General features: G+C 37.6%; 1 protein-coding gene across 1 annotated transcript; it reads right to left on the bottom strand.

Annotated features, from left to right (window-relative positions):
• Positions 1–12,525: 12,525 nt before the first annotated feature.
• HOXB2 (homeobox B2) lies at positions 12,526–14,993 on the bottom strand (the record flags this gene model as incomplete). Its single annotated transcript, XM_081345706.1, has 2 exons — positions 12,526–13,202; positions 14,618–14,993. 2 exons carry the CDS (start codon positions 14,991–14,993, stop codon positions 12,526–12,528), a joined length of 1,053 nt encoding a protein of 350 aa, XP_081201832.1.
• Positions 14,994–18,583: the final 3,590 nt, after the last annotated feature.

Genomic DNA, 18,583 nt, shown 5'->3' with positions numbered 1-18,583 from the left:
TCCTATCATTAGGCAGAATAAGAAATATGATTGGATGAAACTTTTATGAGTAGTGGCCTTCATGTACTCTGGCTGTTCCTCTCTGTTACAAGATACATCTGAGTGTGGTCTATAGTGACTGGGAATATCCAACAGAAAAAGAATCATGGTTTTCTTCATGGTTTTATTGAATAGACGGTAATGGTTGGTATCACACCCTATAGGCCAGGGGTCTTCAAACTTGGCCCTTTTATGACTTGTGGACTTCAACTCCCAGAATTCCTCAGCCAGTGTGCCTGGCTGAGGAATTCTGGGAGTTGAAGTCCACAAGTCATAAAAGGGCCAGGTTTGAAGACCCCTGCTATAGGCTAAACAGAAAATGGCTTACAAGGAATAATAACTACTTAACCCAAATCAATTAAACCTTATTATTGCACAGCATGTTGCATAACCAGACGAAATTTTCTGGGCCTCCTAAATTAGTCTATCTCTTCACCTATCAGACATCCTTTACCTGATCACCAATGTTGATCTACAGTCCAGCCACTCTTGCACTTAGTTTCTGTATGTGGTTTGGGGAAAGGGCACCATCCTGTTCTTTGACCTGAGCTGCTAAAGATCTTGGCAAAATGTTCTTCAGGAAGCAAAATAATGGAAACATGTATGTATTGTCTATTATTGTAATGTCCCTTTTCTCCCAAGAGGGTCTATTCTTTAGTACCAGAAGCTTTGCCTTCATATAGTGCAGCCTTCCCTAGGCTGAGATTTAAAATGTGTCCAGTCTACGAATCCCAAAACTTTGGTCTGCTAAAGGGCATGGTAAGAATTGTTTGGTTGACATCTAGCCTGTTATCTGGAAGTCCAAGGTGGCATACAAGGAAGGTTTTCCTTATTTAATCCCCCTAATAATAACAGCGAAAGGTTTGGCTAAAAGAGAAAGTATCACAACCATCAAAAGATCCCCTGATTAAATGGGAATGGAACCAGGTTCCCTTTGTTCCAAGTTCTATGTTTTAACCATTGGTGCTTCTCTAGAGTAGAGAAGGCTGGCTTACTGCATCTGCAGATTAAATGATGGAGTAGAGTGGGAGGAACAAAATGATGGAGTAGCTTACATTAGCCAATGAAGCATATGGCTGTTCAGTTCAACATTAAGTAGAGATTGTTCCTAGTTTGTTCTACAATGTTTCTCTCCAATGGCATTATGCACTCTCATTGTTCCAATCAGCAGTGGCTGTGTTACCATGAGAGCTAGAAATATTGTGCATATGTGTTTATTTTTTTTTATTTTAATTCCATTTATATCCCGCCCTTCTCCGAAGACTCAGGGCGGCTTACAAGCTTAGCAGTAGCCTTCATTCTATGTATATGCCTGCTTATTAGGGTTTTCACACACACCCCAAGTGGCATTATTACAAAGTCAGCTTAATTGCCCCCAACAAACTGGGTCCTCATTTTACCTACCTCGGAAGGATGGAAGGCTGAGTCAACCTTGAGCCTGGTGGGATGTGAACCTGCACTAATTGCAGGCAGCTGGTGTTACTTAAGGAGGCATTAGCCCACTGCTCCACCAAGGTTCTTTTATGACAGAAGAAGAATAGTATGGAGTTACTAAAACTAGAATAACTACAGATTGGGATAATCTGTATATTGAATCCTCCCAAAAGGAGAAGTAGGAATAAAAAAACGGTGTATTTTGTGGCTCTGCAATATTGTATGTGAAAAAATTTATAGTTTTGATCCAGTAACTTAGCGAACTTTTATCACATAATCAGAGATATTCATTCCATTTGGCATTACAGAAAAATATGGTTTGCTAAGTATCTTGAGATGTTTACACACTCTTGTATGAATCTCTGTGATAACAAAACTTTCAGTCAATATGATTAAACCAACCATGATCCCACATATTTGGAACTAGGGGCTATGATTTTGTATCATGGCATCCAAGGGAGGCAAACCTTTGCCCTCTTTCAGTAAATGAGCATTGTCTGTGTTCTACACCTTAGGCAAACTATAGCATCCATATTGCATTAACTAAGTTCTTATGAAATGAAAAGTAATCTTGCAGGATATTATTTCAATCAGAGGAGTGACATGGGTAGGGGATGCTTAATTCTTTCCTTACTGACCACTTTCCGGTAAGGAAAGTATCTTTTCAACTCTGAATCATCTCTTTGCAGTTGCTTTTCAATCCCATGATGATAACAGATGATTGTACCCTAACAATATTACTTCATTTAAAGTTGTATCAGTCATGGACCAAACAGAGATGCTCATTGTTGGCATCCTGCCTATTGTGTGTTTTGTTTTGTTTTGTACATAATTCGCAATGTAATAGATGTATTTATGTTCTAAGTACCACACATTTCTTCCCAGGAAATTCCCTGCTGGGGTCAAACATGTCTAAAGTATCATAGAAAGCTATTCATTACACACAATTTTATTTAATATTACTGGCTTCTGGACAATACTCAAGTTTGGCATGAGAAATGCCAGATGCTGTCCAGAAATTAGCCATTTGTTCCCATGTGTCTCTTTTTAGCAGGAGCAAGGGAGGTATAGCCCTCTGAATATTTCTGAATCACAGTTCCCATCAATCCCAGCAGCTTGTCCAAATGGGAGAATGAAGGAACTGGACTTACAACAATAATACAACTTCAGTTGTAGCTGAGGTTGAGAAGGGAATCTGTTACTCTCTTCATTAAAATTGGCTACTATGATTTGAAAGACTTCTTTGTTGGCTTTCAGGAAAAAGTACTGGAGTTAGCCATCCTTTTTCAATCCAACGCCCTAAATATACTTTGGTTACTACCATAACCTCCATGCAGGATTTTGGCAAAGAAATATGTGAAAAATAAACAAATACATCTCAAAGAAAATTGAGGAAGATTATATAATAAATGTTGGTTGGTTTGGTCGGAAATGAAATAATGTCTTCTAAGTTTATTTTAGGAATAAGTATAGTTTCATAACTTTCAGTTTACCACTCTGAAATAATAATTTTAAAGGTCTTAAACTGTGGTCTGATATTTTATTAATATACTCCTTATTATTATTATTTTACTAGTGGGGTGTATCTCTTAGATTGGAGGCTTATATTATTTTGAAATGTATTTAGGGAACCATTTGATCATAAACAACTAAAATGTTCTCTTTGTTGTATGTTATTGTTAAATACCTTCAGACATAAGCTGCTTCTATTTAAATATATACATATAGCTTGTAAGCCGCCCTGAGTCTTCGGAGAAGGGCGGGATATAAATGGAATTAAAATAAATAAATAAATAAAATATACATACTGTAGACACATAAACATAAATATACACATACAAATCAAATTCTTTTAAGGCTACTAAGCACTCTGTTTGCTTCTGTTTTATATATGCTGGTTAGCCCCTTTTATTTTCCTTTCTACTTTCTTCTCTGTCCCATTATCAACTCTTTCTTTCCTCTTTGAACTATTTGTCTCCAAATTCATTTAGCTTTCTGTCTGGACATTCTTCCTTATAAGGAAGTGGCCAAGTAGGCCCTCAACTGCATTTTAACAGGGGGAAAAACCCATACCATTCCATTATAGGCTAGTCTACTCTGGGTTTGGTATATATTGTATATCTGCAGAGAAGATATAAAATGAATCCTGATGTACAGCTGGCAAGGCAGTTCTCTAGTTTTGAGTCTGCATCAGAATATAGGAAGCTTTTTCACAATTACTATTCTGCCAGTACTGCTTACTTTGGCTGGCAACAATTTTCCAAGATCTTGAACAAACTGTTAGTATATAAATATGTTAGAATCTGACCCTAAGACCCTATTTCCAAATAATAGGCAAACATAGCATACCTTATTATTTGGCCTGCAAGTTAGATTTCCTCAGCTTGGTGCCATCTAGAAACATTGGGACAGTGACATGCAGAATTCCAAGCCAACAAATGTCTTATGGCAACAATTGCCAAAGTGTTCTCAGACATATATATTCTAAGATACTGTGAAAGGTATTATTTTAGAGAGGCTACCTGGAGTTCTGTTAACATCAGTTAAATTAAATATGCCCCACTTCATAATTTCAATATTTACATTAATTCAGGACCTTGTGGGAATATAACGCATGTTTAGAGAAACATAGCTTTGAGGGTCACCATGCAACCTTGCTGGAGATTCAACAGACCAGAAGAAAATAATATTCTAGTGAATCAAGTAATTTGAAAGGCAGAAATCAATGGTAGCTGACATTTTTATATTTTAAATATAATAATTCCTGGCAGATAATACCCCATGTCTCAGCTGCAATGATCTGGATGATCAGTAGTTGACAGCAATGAGATACAAAAATCACTATCTTTTGCAGCCATCTAGTGATTGTCTGATTTTTAGGTAACCCTGATGACTGATAAAGAAACAGCTGCAGAAGCTGATGTGAAAACATAAACATTGCTTTTTTTTAATTGAACATCTTTAGAAAAGAATTTAAGCAAAAGGAGATATAGGTAGTGCTTGACTTACGACCATTCATTCAGTCACTGTATGAAGTTAAGATGGCACTGAAAAAAGTGACTTAAGACTGGTCCTCACACTCATGAACATTACAACATCCTCATAATCACATGATCCAAATTGCACAGGGTCATGTGATTACTATTTGCAATCTGCCTAGCTGGCGTCTAACAAAATCAATGGAGAACCACATGCTTTGCTTAACTGTGGCAAAAAAGGTCATAAAGTTCGATAAGGTCATGTGTTGCCTCACTTAATAAACCCACCACTTAATGACAATTTTTGCAGTCTTTACTGTAGTTATAAGTTGAGGACTACTTGTACTAAATCCTAAAAGAAACAAAGGAATGAAGTGCAGATAAAGAAATGCAAATAGATAGGTGGAAGGGTCTAAAAGATCATAAAAAAATAATGAAATGTCATAAAGCCTGATATTTTATTAATTATTTATAAATTATAATTTTAAGAATTTCCTCACTGTTTTAAATTAAACTAATTAATACAGCATAAATCACAAACTAAATTGATCAACAATAATATATTAAATCGATACTAGAAATCTGATTTTTCATAAAATGGAACCATTATGTACCATTGCTTAATTACATCAATGACCAATCTCATGTCCAGTTTCTAAAATAAACGCATGAATGACAAGCATTCAGGGAACCAGAAAGCCCCACCTTATTCTCTTGTGTGTCTTTTTCAAATTTGAATATAGCTCCAAGAAAGTGATCTCTGTAGATCCTGGTAGATACCAACAGTCATTGCTAAAGTTTAGCTCCAAAATCAAGGCCTCCTGAACCCTGATGAACTATTATTATTATGAATCCAGAGCCTGATTCATATGCATTTATCTCTTTCCTTTCCATAATGGAAATCCTGTCTTCTGAATCTAAACTCTACTCTCATGAGTAGGAATTGCATTTCTGAATTGTGTAGGTAATGCTGCTGAGGGAGGCTTCAGACCTGGGTTAAAATACTGTAAACAAAAAAGGAGAATTATGATTATTGGTTGTGAGTAAGGGCTACTTAATCTGAGGGCAACTCTTCAGAAAATTTTCCCAAGAAATCTCATTAACTATGACATTATGCTTATATAATGATACAATTTGTTTCAATAGGATTTGCAGGCAGATATTTTCATGGAAAGTATACTGTATGAAAATTCTTTATTTCAGACTATATAAACAGCTTTCCACCACTCCATCTTCCTAGTAATAGCAGTTTGGATTGGTTTTTCATAACACCTATTTTGGTCTTGAGGGAAAGTTAAACATGAGTTAAACATGAACCTAATGCATTATAGCATTCTCTCCTTCACTTTCCTTACCAACATCCTCTTTTTCGATTATATCTTTCACCTAACCCCTTCATCCTTGCCCCCAAACTATAATCAGCTTTGAGCATCTATAACTGCATTTGTAAAGTGGCAGCTCCTATTTTCCTGTCATGGCTGTATCGGAGGCAGGGAGCTGTCATTTTTGCTTATGCAGATCTCTAAGTGTGTTATTGGTGTCTCTGTGCCATAGAGCTGCTGGGTTTGAACTTCAAAGCTCTGCATCCAAGTCAATTGCAGAGAAGAGTACCTAGAGCATCAAGTGATTAAGAAAGACACAAGCAAATCAATTGGGCATCTACATCAGGGCTGAGACAGTCTTCCCAAAGCCTGTAGAAAAATTATTTCTCTTTAAAAAAAAGAAATTAACTGTAGGCAAAGAGTGAATATACTCACAGCTTTTTTTAAAAAAATGTTTCTTTTCTGAAAGAAAGTGTTCATTCCCAAGCAGCATTGAGTATTTAATTGGTTTCCCATAAGTATTAGATCCAGTGTAAAATTACTGTTAAATAAGTAATCATGTTTTCTCTTAGTTAGAAATATCTGCTTCTTTAGGATTGTTCCAACAATTTTCTCTCACCAAGATCTTGTTCTTAGCCACTGTCTCCTAAGAACCTATGATATAGTTCTCTTCCTAATTGCTGCAGACTGAACCAGACAAACAGGGGTCATTACTGATTTCTTATCTATATTTGTCAGGAATCAGCCTGAGCCAAACTGATCAAAAGATCAGCCTGAACACAATTGTCAATGCCAGGCTCAGCCCTGAACTATCAGTTGCCATTATTGGCTATATAAAACCTATCACAATTCTGTGCATATAAAAGACAAGTTTAGATATACTTCTGTAATCAAAAACCGTATTTTTCCAAGTTATGTGAACTGCACTGGGAACGTTATTTGTACAATAATGAAAATTTGCATCCTGTGGATACAGATTCAGGATTACAACCCATTTAATTTAGTGGATTTAAAAAGAAATTCAGTTTACTCTGCAGTAAATATGGGTAGGATGAGGGTGGATTAGATGAAGTTCATTTATGAAGTACATACATATTCTGAGTGTTTAAGGATGGTTGCCAGAATATGTAGTGCAATATGTCCAGAGCTCCAAAGCGTGCTGCTGTTCATGGAGGAAGAGTAAATAATATATCCTTTCCTATATGCAAAACTGAAATGCACAAGATGGTTAGGTGATTTGGAATATCACCCAAGAGAACCTTAGAAGCAGACATATATTTAAAGCAAATTAAGCAACTCATGTTTTGTTGCTGTTTGTAATACAAGACTTGACCATAGCTGTAATGCAATGAAATTGCAGCTGAACATTCAAGGGCAAATCTGTAGACCTTTATTTTTCTTTCAGTCTTTTCCAAAAATTCCCTCCAATCTTGAAATTTCTTGATTTGTTTTTTTCAAAAAAATAATTATTTTTAAGCAATTATTCAAGAGTTATATTGCATGTGATTCTTGTCTCAAAATGACAGAGAATATTATTGCCAACTTTCAGCAGTAGTGTAGAGGCTTTGGGAATCATAAAAAAGTAAAAGTGCTCCCTATAGTCCAGGGACCTCAAGTTACTCATCTTTGATTTATTACCTTCACATGCTCACCTCCAAAGGCTTCATGTCACTATATATTATTCTTTCTCCAACATGAATTGTCACAACCATGTTTTGAGGGAGGTTAGCAGTTCGAAAGCACGTAAAAATGCAAGTAGAAAAATAGGGACCACTCCGGTGGGAAGGTAACAGCATTCCGTGCGCCTTTGGCGTCTAGTCATGCCGGCCACATGACCACGGAGACGTCCTCGGACAAACGCTGGCTCTTCGGCTATGAAACGGAGATGAGCACCGGCCCCTAGAGTCGGAAACGACTAGCACGCATGTGCGGGGGAACCTTTACCTTTTACCTTTAGACCAGGAGAGAATTACCAGACCAATGTAACAATGAGCTTCGTGACTGAAGGAGAACTGGAGTTTCCCTAATCCTAGATCAGTAGTGACAAACCTGTAACATGTATCAAACATGACATGCCATGACATTTTGGGCAGTACACCAACATTCACCAACACTAAACAACAGCTATTCATGAAAGCAAACCCCACTCTTGTGCAATTTTTGGAAGTTGTGGAGGCTGCATTAGAATGTGTGGTCTGTGCGGCCTTTGGGCCCTCTGGAAGTTGTGTAAAAAGGCTTGTATGCCTTGGGGAACAGTGCATGGTGGTCTTTTCAAATGGCAGCAGTGGTGCTAGGGTGGAAGTTGAATGCCATTGTTCAGGGTGGTCTAGTGATAAGGAGAAATAGAATTGTTTCTCTTTGGTTTAGGGGTGGGGGTGACATGCCAGCAGAGTCAGGTTAGGCACTTTCTGAATTTTTGACACACTGAGCCCAAAAGATTTCTCATCACTCTGCTAGATCAACCACCCAGCCTTATAGTTGAATATTATTGCTGCAGAGAGCTTTTTTTTAAAAAAAAAACAACTTTGTATGCACACATGCACATACAGTTGGGTTTAACAGAAAAAATTCTGACTGAGAGACTGCTGTCATCTAAAGTCTGAAAGTGATTTTGGGCCAGGCAAGTTTGGGCCTCTTATTTAACTTCACAGAATTGGTATTAAGAGAACGTGGGGGGAATTAACTGAGTTCTTTGAGTAAATTGCAATAAATACTGATGCAACTGTTAATTTCCCTTTTATAAAAGTAGTCAAATAGAGGGGGGAAATGGAAGCTGCATATATGATTAAGCAATATTGGTAGTCCTCAACTTATAATCACAACTGAATTTCTGTTTCTAAGCGAAGTGATTGTTAAGTAAATTGCATCCAGTTTTATGACCTTTTTGCCACAGTTCTCATGCAAATCACTGCAATTGATAAGTGAATCATGCAGTTGTTAAGCAAATCCAGCTTCCCCATTCACTTTGCTTCTGGAAGCCAGCTAAGAAAGTCACAAATGATGATCACATGACTCCAGGATGCTGCAACCATCCTAAGGACATGCCCGTTACCAAGCACCTGAATTTTGAACTTGTGACTATGGGGATGGGGCAGCAGTATGAGGGCGTTAATAAGTCATTTTTTCCAAAGCCATTGTATCTTTGAACTATCACTAAATGAATGCTTTTAAGTTGAAGGCTACCTGTATTTGTGTATCCTTGTATATTCTCCTATAAAGATCCCAGTTATACTCATGTAGGTCTTTATATTTACACTTAGAAATAAGTAGGAAACATATACCCAATGCTTGTCTACATAAGACTAAGATATGCAATCTTTTTTGAAATAGGAGCCACCTTTAGCCTGAGTAGTATGTCAGGAGCCAGTCTCCAAAGAGTGAAAGGAAACAGGACTGAAAAAAATGATGCCAAAACAAAGAGGAACATGAATTAACTGTTCATATGATTCATCCCTGAATATTTCGTAAACTACCCTTTATGCTGCAGTAATACTTTCATAGCAACTCTGGGAATCCTTGACTGCATGATCCTTAAGTATGAGACCTTCTATATGCTCAATCTGCTGTTCAGAGTCCCATAGGAAACAAGTCCAGAAGGGAGAAGGGCCAAGACTATGGCCATAAGACAGCTGAAGGAAAGAAGGAGTATAATAACAAAATAAGACAATGGGGAGTTTATCGGGAATATTTGAATTGAATGTTTTGCAAAGTAACAAAATGTATTTGGAAAATCAGTCTGATTTGATTTGGATGTTCCAATAATATTGGGCCAAACTGTTGAATTAAATTGATTCTATTTGGATTGACTTTAAAATGCAAGTGAGTCTCCATGGAAAATACTTGAATCTGATTTATTTGAATTCAAATAAATAACTAGATTGGCATGATTTGTGAAATTGGTTTAAATATCCAGATATTTACACACCCCATTACTAATGCTTATAGGGTGCTAAAGAATAATGGGATCTGAAAAGAAGACCTCATAATCTCTTGTATTACTGAGAACTAGTGTTGGAGCCAAAGTCTACAGCAGGTGTGCCAGATTTATCCACACTGAGGGAGAATCTTGTTTGTTCTACTCAGCTGCTAAGCAGAGGTTTTTCCCAGAGCAGGCAAAAATCAGGGAACTGTTTCTATGGAAAAGATCATCCCACACAGGATCAATTACAAAGCTGTCATCTTTTAGATCCACACTATTGCAAAACAAAACAAAGAGACCAACCAGAGCAAGATTGTATTCTGTGCATGTTTGTCTCTGTATGTGAAAAGGTTGGTTATTTAATAAACCGCTGTTTATCTGGAAAGTGTGAAATAAAATAAATCTTCCTTTGCCCAGCTACAGAATATATCTTTATACTTCTTCAGAGTAGAAAAATGAATATGAATTTATCCCGCTAATTTTAAAACATATTATCAAAATACAAGAAGAGGGCTTCAGAAAATGTACATAGAGGGGTTAGTTCTTTCCTGCCATAAATATGGACCCCTTTCAATTAGGCTTTACGGGGATGGATTTTTTAAAACAAAATGCAAGAAGGGAGACAAAATATATCTATTCTCATGGAAAGGGAAATCTGTATCCATTATTCTTAAAATGCAGTTAATAAACGCTTAGATATCTAAGCTCATTGCATAATTGTCAAATCCTTTTGAGCTACAATCTGATGAACAGAGAATTTGGGATGTCAGAAGCTCACAGCCTGCTCAACCACAGCCTGCATTCCTATCTGCCCACGCTCCCCTGTAGTAAGAGAACAATTTCTGCCATCTATAATGGCTGCCTGGATCTGCAGCAGTGCCCCCTTCTCCCCCACCCACCAAGCGCGCAGCCTGAGATCCATACGCCATCTTGAGTTTCCATTTCTCGACACCCCCTCTTCCGGCGTCGGTTCTTCGTCTTTCTGCTCCTCTCTCGGGTCTCGGGCATTACTTTGGCCAACCGTTGCGACTTGAATGCCTCCCAAAATTCTTCCATGCTAGGAAAAATACCCGTGACTTAACAAAGACGCAATATGATTTGTGTCTACGCGCCCGTCTGTGTGCGGGAGTATAACAATATGTTTGTCAGAGAGCTACTGTTTTCGTTACTTCTCTAGTCTTCCCTTTCATAATCCAGTAAACTTTCCCAAACGCCAGACATTTTAAATCACTCTTTTGGTTTTGGTCTCAGAAATTTAGAGTTGCAAATAAGCATATTCGCAGCTGTTTGCTTTCAAGCCAATCCTCCCCACGCAGGAGACTATCCAAAGTCTTTTGTTTCGTTTGTTTTAACTTGAATTGATCTCAAGAGATCGATATTTTACACGGAAAGTGTTCAAAAATGGTTTCATGCAAACAATATTTCTTCTTTTCTCCCCTCCCTCCTTTGGTTAATTTAGTATCTTCCAGAATATTTCCATTTTTGAAAAGTTGACTTTTGTCCTGTAATCCTGCAGAAACAGAACTCAAAAGTCTGGACACCATTCTTTTATTAGTATTTCCAGTCTTCTTTCCATTTTCATTTCCTGCCTTTTTTTAATGAATAGGAAATCCATAGGTAAAGTTAGCAAAAATAAAATATAAAGATTCCAAAAAAACCTGGTGACATTGGTGCTGTATTGATTATAGTGGTGGTGACAATACATGTTCATTTTAAGAACATTTTTACAAATATTGCCTTTTTTCATTCTACCCTTTTTCTGATTTGCTAGGCATATTGCAGACATATCAAATTGGTCTGGCTCCAGGTATTTAAATTCTTCTCAAATCTAGAATGTATATCTGTGGTGGGTCTGTGTGTGTGTGTGTGATCTGTAATTATTCAACCTGCTTTTAAAAAAATATTTTCCTTTAACTGTTACAAATATTGTAAAATATCTCTGATATATTGTAAACTTACAAAATTAACTGAAAAAATACCATGTCTTTTTATAAAAAAATCCCCAAAAATAAAATTTATTTATATTACACTATAATTCTTTAAACACTGCTAAGAATAATATCTGAATGAACTGACAGGATAGAAAGCTAAACTAGATTCTTTCAATGCCTATAAAAACAAGAATGCGGCATTTTAGAGACTATAAAACAATTTATTTAATCTATGAAAATAATGTACAATAAATAGTTTGCATTTTAATATTAAAACATTTAAATAAATAATCTACTTCTAAAAGATAGGGGTAATTTCTTTCTTTTCTTCCTTTCTTTTCTTCCTTCCTTTCTTTCTTAAATTAAGACATTTAAATGTCTTATTTTGGTTCCTGAGAATTTTATTAGGACATTTTCTTCTTGTTCTTGTTTGTTAATATCTACTTTGTCAAAATGCGATGAAATGCTGAAATGCTGGTATGGGAGAAAAAAGAATCTGGTGTTTGAAGTGTTTCAAATTCTAAAGGGCATCTTTTCTTGAGCTAAAAATATGCCCTCCTTACACAATTATTTAATATTTTTAACACCTGGGGCACCTCAAATACTCCGTCAAGCATTTGCGAGAGGAATAAAGGAAATCTAAATGTGATTGAAATTCTCTTTGGAAAAAATGACTGAAATAATTTAACGTGATCATTTCACTAAAGAGATATACCTTTTTCTCCAAGGAAACGTTCTTCCCCAAGGAGTACTTTGGAAAAAAATGGGAGTTTCGTGGTTAAAAGGAGGTTAGTAAATTTTGAAATAACTGCATTTAACTGGGTGGTGTGTGCATACACATTGTACTTATAGGGGTTCATCACCCAAGATAATAAATTGGAGGTTCGGGGTTCGAAAGGTTACTAAAAATTGAAATGGGGCAAATCCAACGCACACAGCGTGCTGGTAAAAAAGTCTAGGTCTTCTAGGCAGAAACTTATAGGGCTATCTGCGCAGCCCTGGAAGCTGGGTGAAAGCTCTCCTGCGGCCTGTGGGCAGGAATTAGCCGAAAGCGCGCTCGGGTCCAACGGCAGCAAAGGGGACCTCTGACTTTCCGGGAACCCGTCGCCCGGCGAGGAGGCAGAACAGGAGGACGAGCAACAGGAGATGGTGCGAGCGTCGGCGATTCCGCCAAGCTCCGCGGCCGTAGCTCTGCCCTGGCTGAGAATCGGGTAAAGCGCTGGAGCACTCCGAGTGTCTCTGCTGTGGTTGCCGGCTGGGTAGGAAGAAGGCGTCTTCCGCTCTCCTCTGCAGGAAGAGCTGCATTGCTTGGCTTCCCCCGTTTTCTGACTGCTGACTTGGTCTTCTTCGGTGTGATCTGCACTGTGCTGCGTTTGTCTCTTGTGCTTCATCCGACGGTTCTGGAACCAGACCTTCACTTGCCTTTCCGTCAAGTCCAGCAAAGCTGCGATTTCCACCCGGCGGGGTCTACAGAGGTATTTGTTAAAATGGAACTCCTTCTCCAACTCCAAGAGCTGCGTGTTGGTATAAGCCGTCCTCAGCCGTCGGGAAGCTTTTTCGCTGTGGTCCAAACACGTGTCTGGAGGAGGAAAACAGCAAAATTACAGAGAGTAATGTAACCGGCTAAACGAATGGTCCCATCTCTGTTTTTTCTTGGCGGGGGTGGGGATGGACACAGGGATGCGGGAAGGGGATGGGAAAGGGGGAGGGAGAGAACCGTTTTAAATGGTTTGGGCATCTTGCTAAGTTTTGTGGGGCACAGATTATTCCTCTATCCCCAGTGCCTGTGTACCCACACAATGTAAAATGCTTCGGTCTTAATGCCAAATGCACACAGGGGCTGGGGAGGGGTGGTATTATTATTATTATTATTATTATTATTATTATTATTATTATTATTATTATTATTATTATTATTATTATTATTATTATTATTATTATTTTAATCCCATTTATATCCTGCCCTTCTCCGAAGACTCAGGGCGGCTTACAATCTAAGGCACAAATCAATGTGCTTAGCAATATTTATAAATATAAATTATGCATTGTGGAAAAGCTGCCTTCAGCTATAAAGGAATCCACATTCAAGAATGGATGTTTGTTTGCTGTCTCTTTCTTATCTGTTCCTTTGTCCTGTGTTATATGCATGTAAAAGGACAATATTCACAACTAAGTGAAACTAACTCCTTAAGTAAGCAAATAACACAAACTATGAATAAGAAAAACAGAAAGCAGAGAGAGAAAGGCAGGATGTCTTAAAAGATTTATCTCCCTATCACCAACCTAAAAATAAAAAGCCTCAAAAGCTAGCCTCTCCTATCCACTAGCCGAAGGGGGGTGGGATTTTCGACCAGGTCCTTAGATTTTTATCTCCTGCAAAACCCTTTCTTCCTCAGGACATGGAGATGGGTTGATTTTGGAACATTGGACTGGTTTCCTAAAGAAGGGTACTTTGGTGAACTGTAGAGAGAAAAGGAGGAAAAAAGAATTTGGGTTTCCTCTTCTGCTTTCTTACTGTTCCTCTGTTCCGCCACACTGGAAATAGAAGCAGAGCACTTTATTGCCAATGCCACTCCCCATGCTTCCCAAAACACACAAAATGCCTTCCATTCTCATCCCTGGAATCAACTGTCTAAACGCCTCATAGAGAACCTTACAAGAGAGGTAAAAATGTGAAATAGGGGGATTTGAAATGCAGTTACTCAGTTTGGAAGACTGGCTGGGCAGGGGATGAGAGAAAGAGGAAGGAAGGAAGGAAGGAAGGAAGGAAGGAAGGAAGGAAGGAAGGAAGGAAGGAAGGAAGGAAGGAAGGAAGGAAGGAAGGATTCATCCTAATCTTTCAATAACTGAAATTAGAAATGGGAGACGGATATTCCTTTGCCTCCTTTTCCAAGACTTAATGAGTCTTAAATAGCAGATTTTTTTGTCACTTCCCTCCACCCTGCCAGCCATCCAAATGTTCACCCTCCCCCGCCCCCCCCCCCCTTTACAGACCTGCAGGAGAAGCCGGGACAAATCCGGGCACAGAAGAGGAGGGAGACAAAGAGGCAGGGACCTGGTTAGCTTTCTTAAAAGATTTCTTCTCTTTCATCCAGGGGAATTCTCCACCCAGAGCAGAAGGCTGGAATGTGATTTTCTGGGCCTGCCCATGCCTTGCTTTCTTTTGGCTCCTTGGCGGCAAAGGCTGGCTGCTGGAACAAGGATGCAAGCCGAGGAGGGTTTGTTCCAAAGGAGGAGGAATTAACGTCGGTGGTTCCTTGATTGATGAAGTTTGAAATGTCTCCAGGACAGCGGGAAGGGACGTCAAACACTCCGCTAGCGATGGCTGGCTGTTTATGAAGCCTATCTCCCTCTCAAATTCAAAATTCATGGCTTTTTCCAGAGGCCCAGTGCAAAAGGAGGGGGCGGGGGATGCGGGTGGGTGGGTGGGTGGGTGGGGAAGGAACGCCGGCTCTTTCAGGCCCTTCCAATATTTTATATCCTTTTTAGTGTAAGTATTATTTGCAGTCTCCTCCCCCTTTTCTACCCACCTTTTTATTTTTATTTTTTAATATCTTATATTGCTGATAAAACAGGCGTATGGGGACCTTGCTCTATTAAACTGACGAGCAGGGATAAATTGCAGCCAATTCCTGATCACATGACCTGGCTAGCCCAATAGCAGGGCCAACCTAGTTGAAAACAGAGGGTTGGGGTTCCCCCTCCCCATCATGGCTAATAATAATAGCAACCATGACAATAATAACAGCAATAATACTCCCACTTGTCATGCTTGAAGATTTCTTGTCCTGATTACAAAATCTAAATCCAGAGGAAGATGCTCCTTAAGGTTGATTGAGGAGGCATAGTGGGCAAGGTGGTGATGGGCAGCTAGTGATGGTTAGAGTTTATATTTTAAGTTTATCTGCCAAATGGATTGGGTGATAGGTCCAATGCAGAAGAAAGAGTGAGGATGGGGAAAGGGGTGTTGAAAGAGAGAAGTATACAGAAGACACTTTTCATTTACCTGAATTAAAAAATTCCAAACTGGCTAATTCAAATCTGTATGAAAGGACTTTGGAAAGTGTTTTGGATAATACATACTATACTAGAGCAGCTACTTAGAGACCTTGGAATGTTTGAGAGGATGGGGAAAGATGAATACAGGAAAGTAACTCATCTCGCCCACAGTTCATCTCTTTTTTTCTCTCAAATGAATATTTTATGGGATCGTCAGCTTAATTTTAAATATCAGCTTCAAATATCAAAACTGGATCTTAAGGATCTATCTAAGAAAGTTTGTAGGCCTCCACACCCCACCCCCTTTTTAAACGTTGCCCACAAACTGAGCAAGTGAAGAGCAGAGATTGAGGGGGAGAGGAAGGTGATCAATCTTTTCTCACCAAAGACTTCTGACAGCCCAGGCTTTGCTCACTTCTTAAAGAACTTGGATGTTTATCAGAATTTCTGAAGGAAGATTTTTTTCACAGATTTGGTAAAGGTACTAAATAAAATAGTTTGAAGGTTTGTGGGTGGGAAATTGAGATGAGTTTAAGAAAGATAAATACCAAAGAGCATATGAAAATCTAGAATGCTTTTTACCATTTGTTTATTCAAGCTCTAACCTCAGAAACACTAGAAAATAGAGCTGGAAAACTTCAGCAGAGGAAAAAGGCAAAATTTAGAATATTTGTCAGTTCAAACATCCATGTGGTATGAAAATCTTAAGTCTAAGAGAAATAATTAAGTAAGGAAAAATGATTTCCAAAAGCCTATGTGGGCAGACTTCAGATGGGTTCTGAAAACTATAATACTATAATAATTAGCATTATTGGTAAAAGCAAAAATAATGAAGTATTTTGAAAGGTGTTTGCTCTGCCGTGGCTGTAGAACTATTAAATCTTAAGTATTTCAAATCTGTGCTGAAAATGTTATTTGGAAGCAGTAAAGTTACTACTTCCTGCCCCAAACTATGGCATGTATATTATTTTGGAAAACATTGCTCATGATTCAATCCTGTCTGATTTTTTTTAAGATCATTGTATTTGAAAGTAAACATTCTGTTGAAATGGATGCCCCTTCAACAGAGCAATGGATCTGAGTAGCAATGTTATTATCTATTCCCTACATTTCCCACAGTGACAGTCATCTTCGTAAAATTACTTTATTTTGGATAATTTTTAAGTGAATAACCTTTCAACATTTGATTCTGTTACAACCTTCCAAATGGGAAAAAAGATGCAATGTAGGAGAAAAGCAATGGAAGAAAATAAATGCTTCTATTTATATTAGATTGCTAAAGCAATAAGGTGGGGTGAAAAAATAAAAAAAAACAAATCAGTGTATTTATAAGTTTCCTTTCAATGCATGAGTTTAGTCTGCAGAGAAGTTGCCAAATTTCATCTTCAGTTCCCTTTTTTGCTATGAATGAAATACCTCCTTTCCACATAAAGTCCATTTAGCTGATCATGTTTGATCTAGCTGCATTTGCAGTGCTGATATTAGTGCCATTCATTGCTTTCAACTAAAAATCACTGATTTTGTTGGTCTGTCTGGTCATCTAGAGTGATGGTGAATAATGTTTTGTAATAATACAGATGCAAGATTGTATGAATTCATGTTTTAGACCCAGAAACAGACATGGTTGGATCTAATATAACTAACTTGTAATAAATTCTGCCCCAACCCTGAGATTATCATGAGAGGTCTTGCTCCAGGTATCCTCACATGCTGAAGCCTTAATGGAAGTCCCTCCCAGCTTTGGAATATTCTCCCCATTAAGATCCATCTGATTCTACTGTATCATTTTTATGGCATTTTTTTTGTATGCTAGACCTTTTAATTTCTGTTCCGTTGCTTTCAATAGTTGTATTCTTTAAAACTTTGCTCCTTTTATAAACTATTTTAATGGACTGGTATCCTCTACAGTATGTGTATGAAGTAGAGTTTTCTCTTAAACTGTATGTTGCCCTAAGAGTTATATCTTTAGGATGGCTAGAAAGTTTTAAAAACGAAGATCTAAATAAATGTTTCACTCTGGGAAAAGTTAGTTTTATGAATGAAATAAAATTTTATTTTGTAAATCAGTGCATATTTTTAAAAATATAAATATTGAAAAATAGAATGATGAAAGTCAAGTTATTAAAGATATAAAATTAGTGAATGCTAAGAAGAAAAGTAAATTTGTACAATTTTTAAAGCATTTTTATTTTTACAACACTTGCTATTGTTTTTAATATAGAAAAAAGAGAAGATTTTAAACTTAAATTCTAGTTCTCGATATCTGTTTACACAAGATTCTGATATTAGCTTATTCAACTAAATATAGAGAAAAAGTGTTGGAAAGAATGTAACAAGAACAAGTGGTGGGGAGATTTAACTGGTGAAGGTATGGCTAAAAAGTGAGCTTTCCTGGGCATTGTCAAAAGTTAGAATCTTCTGGCTAATTAACCTTTATTTGACCTGAATATTTTGAAACAGGCTGCAATAACAATCTTTTAATTGGGTAGGAATTACTTCTGAATGTAGGATTGTACAGTTGCTAAAAGAGCAATATATAAGTATTAAAAAATAATAAAGAATTTTCCTTGTTTAACACATTTAGTGCAATGTGTCTGAGAATATGAGGCACTTCCACATAAAATAATACTGATTTTAAATTTATAATCTGATTCTGAATTCTTGATTTTTGAAAGCCAAGTTTTGGAGCATAATGGGACTTTCTTTGTTTGTATGTAATGATGGCAGTACTAATATAAGATAAAAAATGCACTATTACTCCCTAGGATTTATTTCTTGTAGTAGCTTGCCAGGAAGTAGGCCTTTTTTGCTAGAATAATTTATTTGAGGAAACCCTTTCACAAAGGTCTGAATAAAATGGGAGCCAATATTTTAGTTTGGTTAAATCATCCATAAAATCACAGTCAGAGAAATGATAGTGGGGGAGGGGGACATACTGCATTCTTGACTATTGTTGCTTGA

The sequence above is a fragment of the Vipera berus genome, assembly GCF_964194415.1.
Source record: "Vipera berus genome assembly, chromosome: Z".
In the NCBI taxonomy this organism is placed as follows: domain Eukaryota; kingdom Metazoa; phylum Chordata; class Lepidosauria; order Squamata; family Viperidae; genus Vipera; species Vipera berus.
The sequence above is the reverse complement of the archived record's forward strand: the minus strand, read 5'-3'. Positions and strand labels throughout refer to the sequence as shown.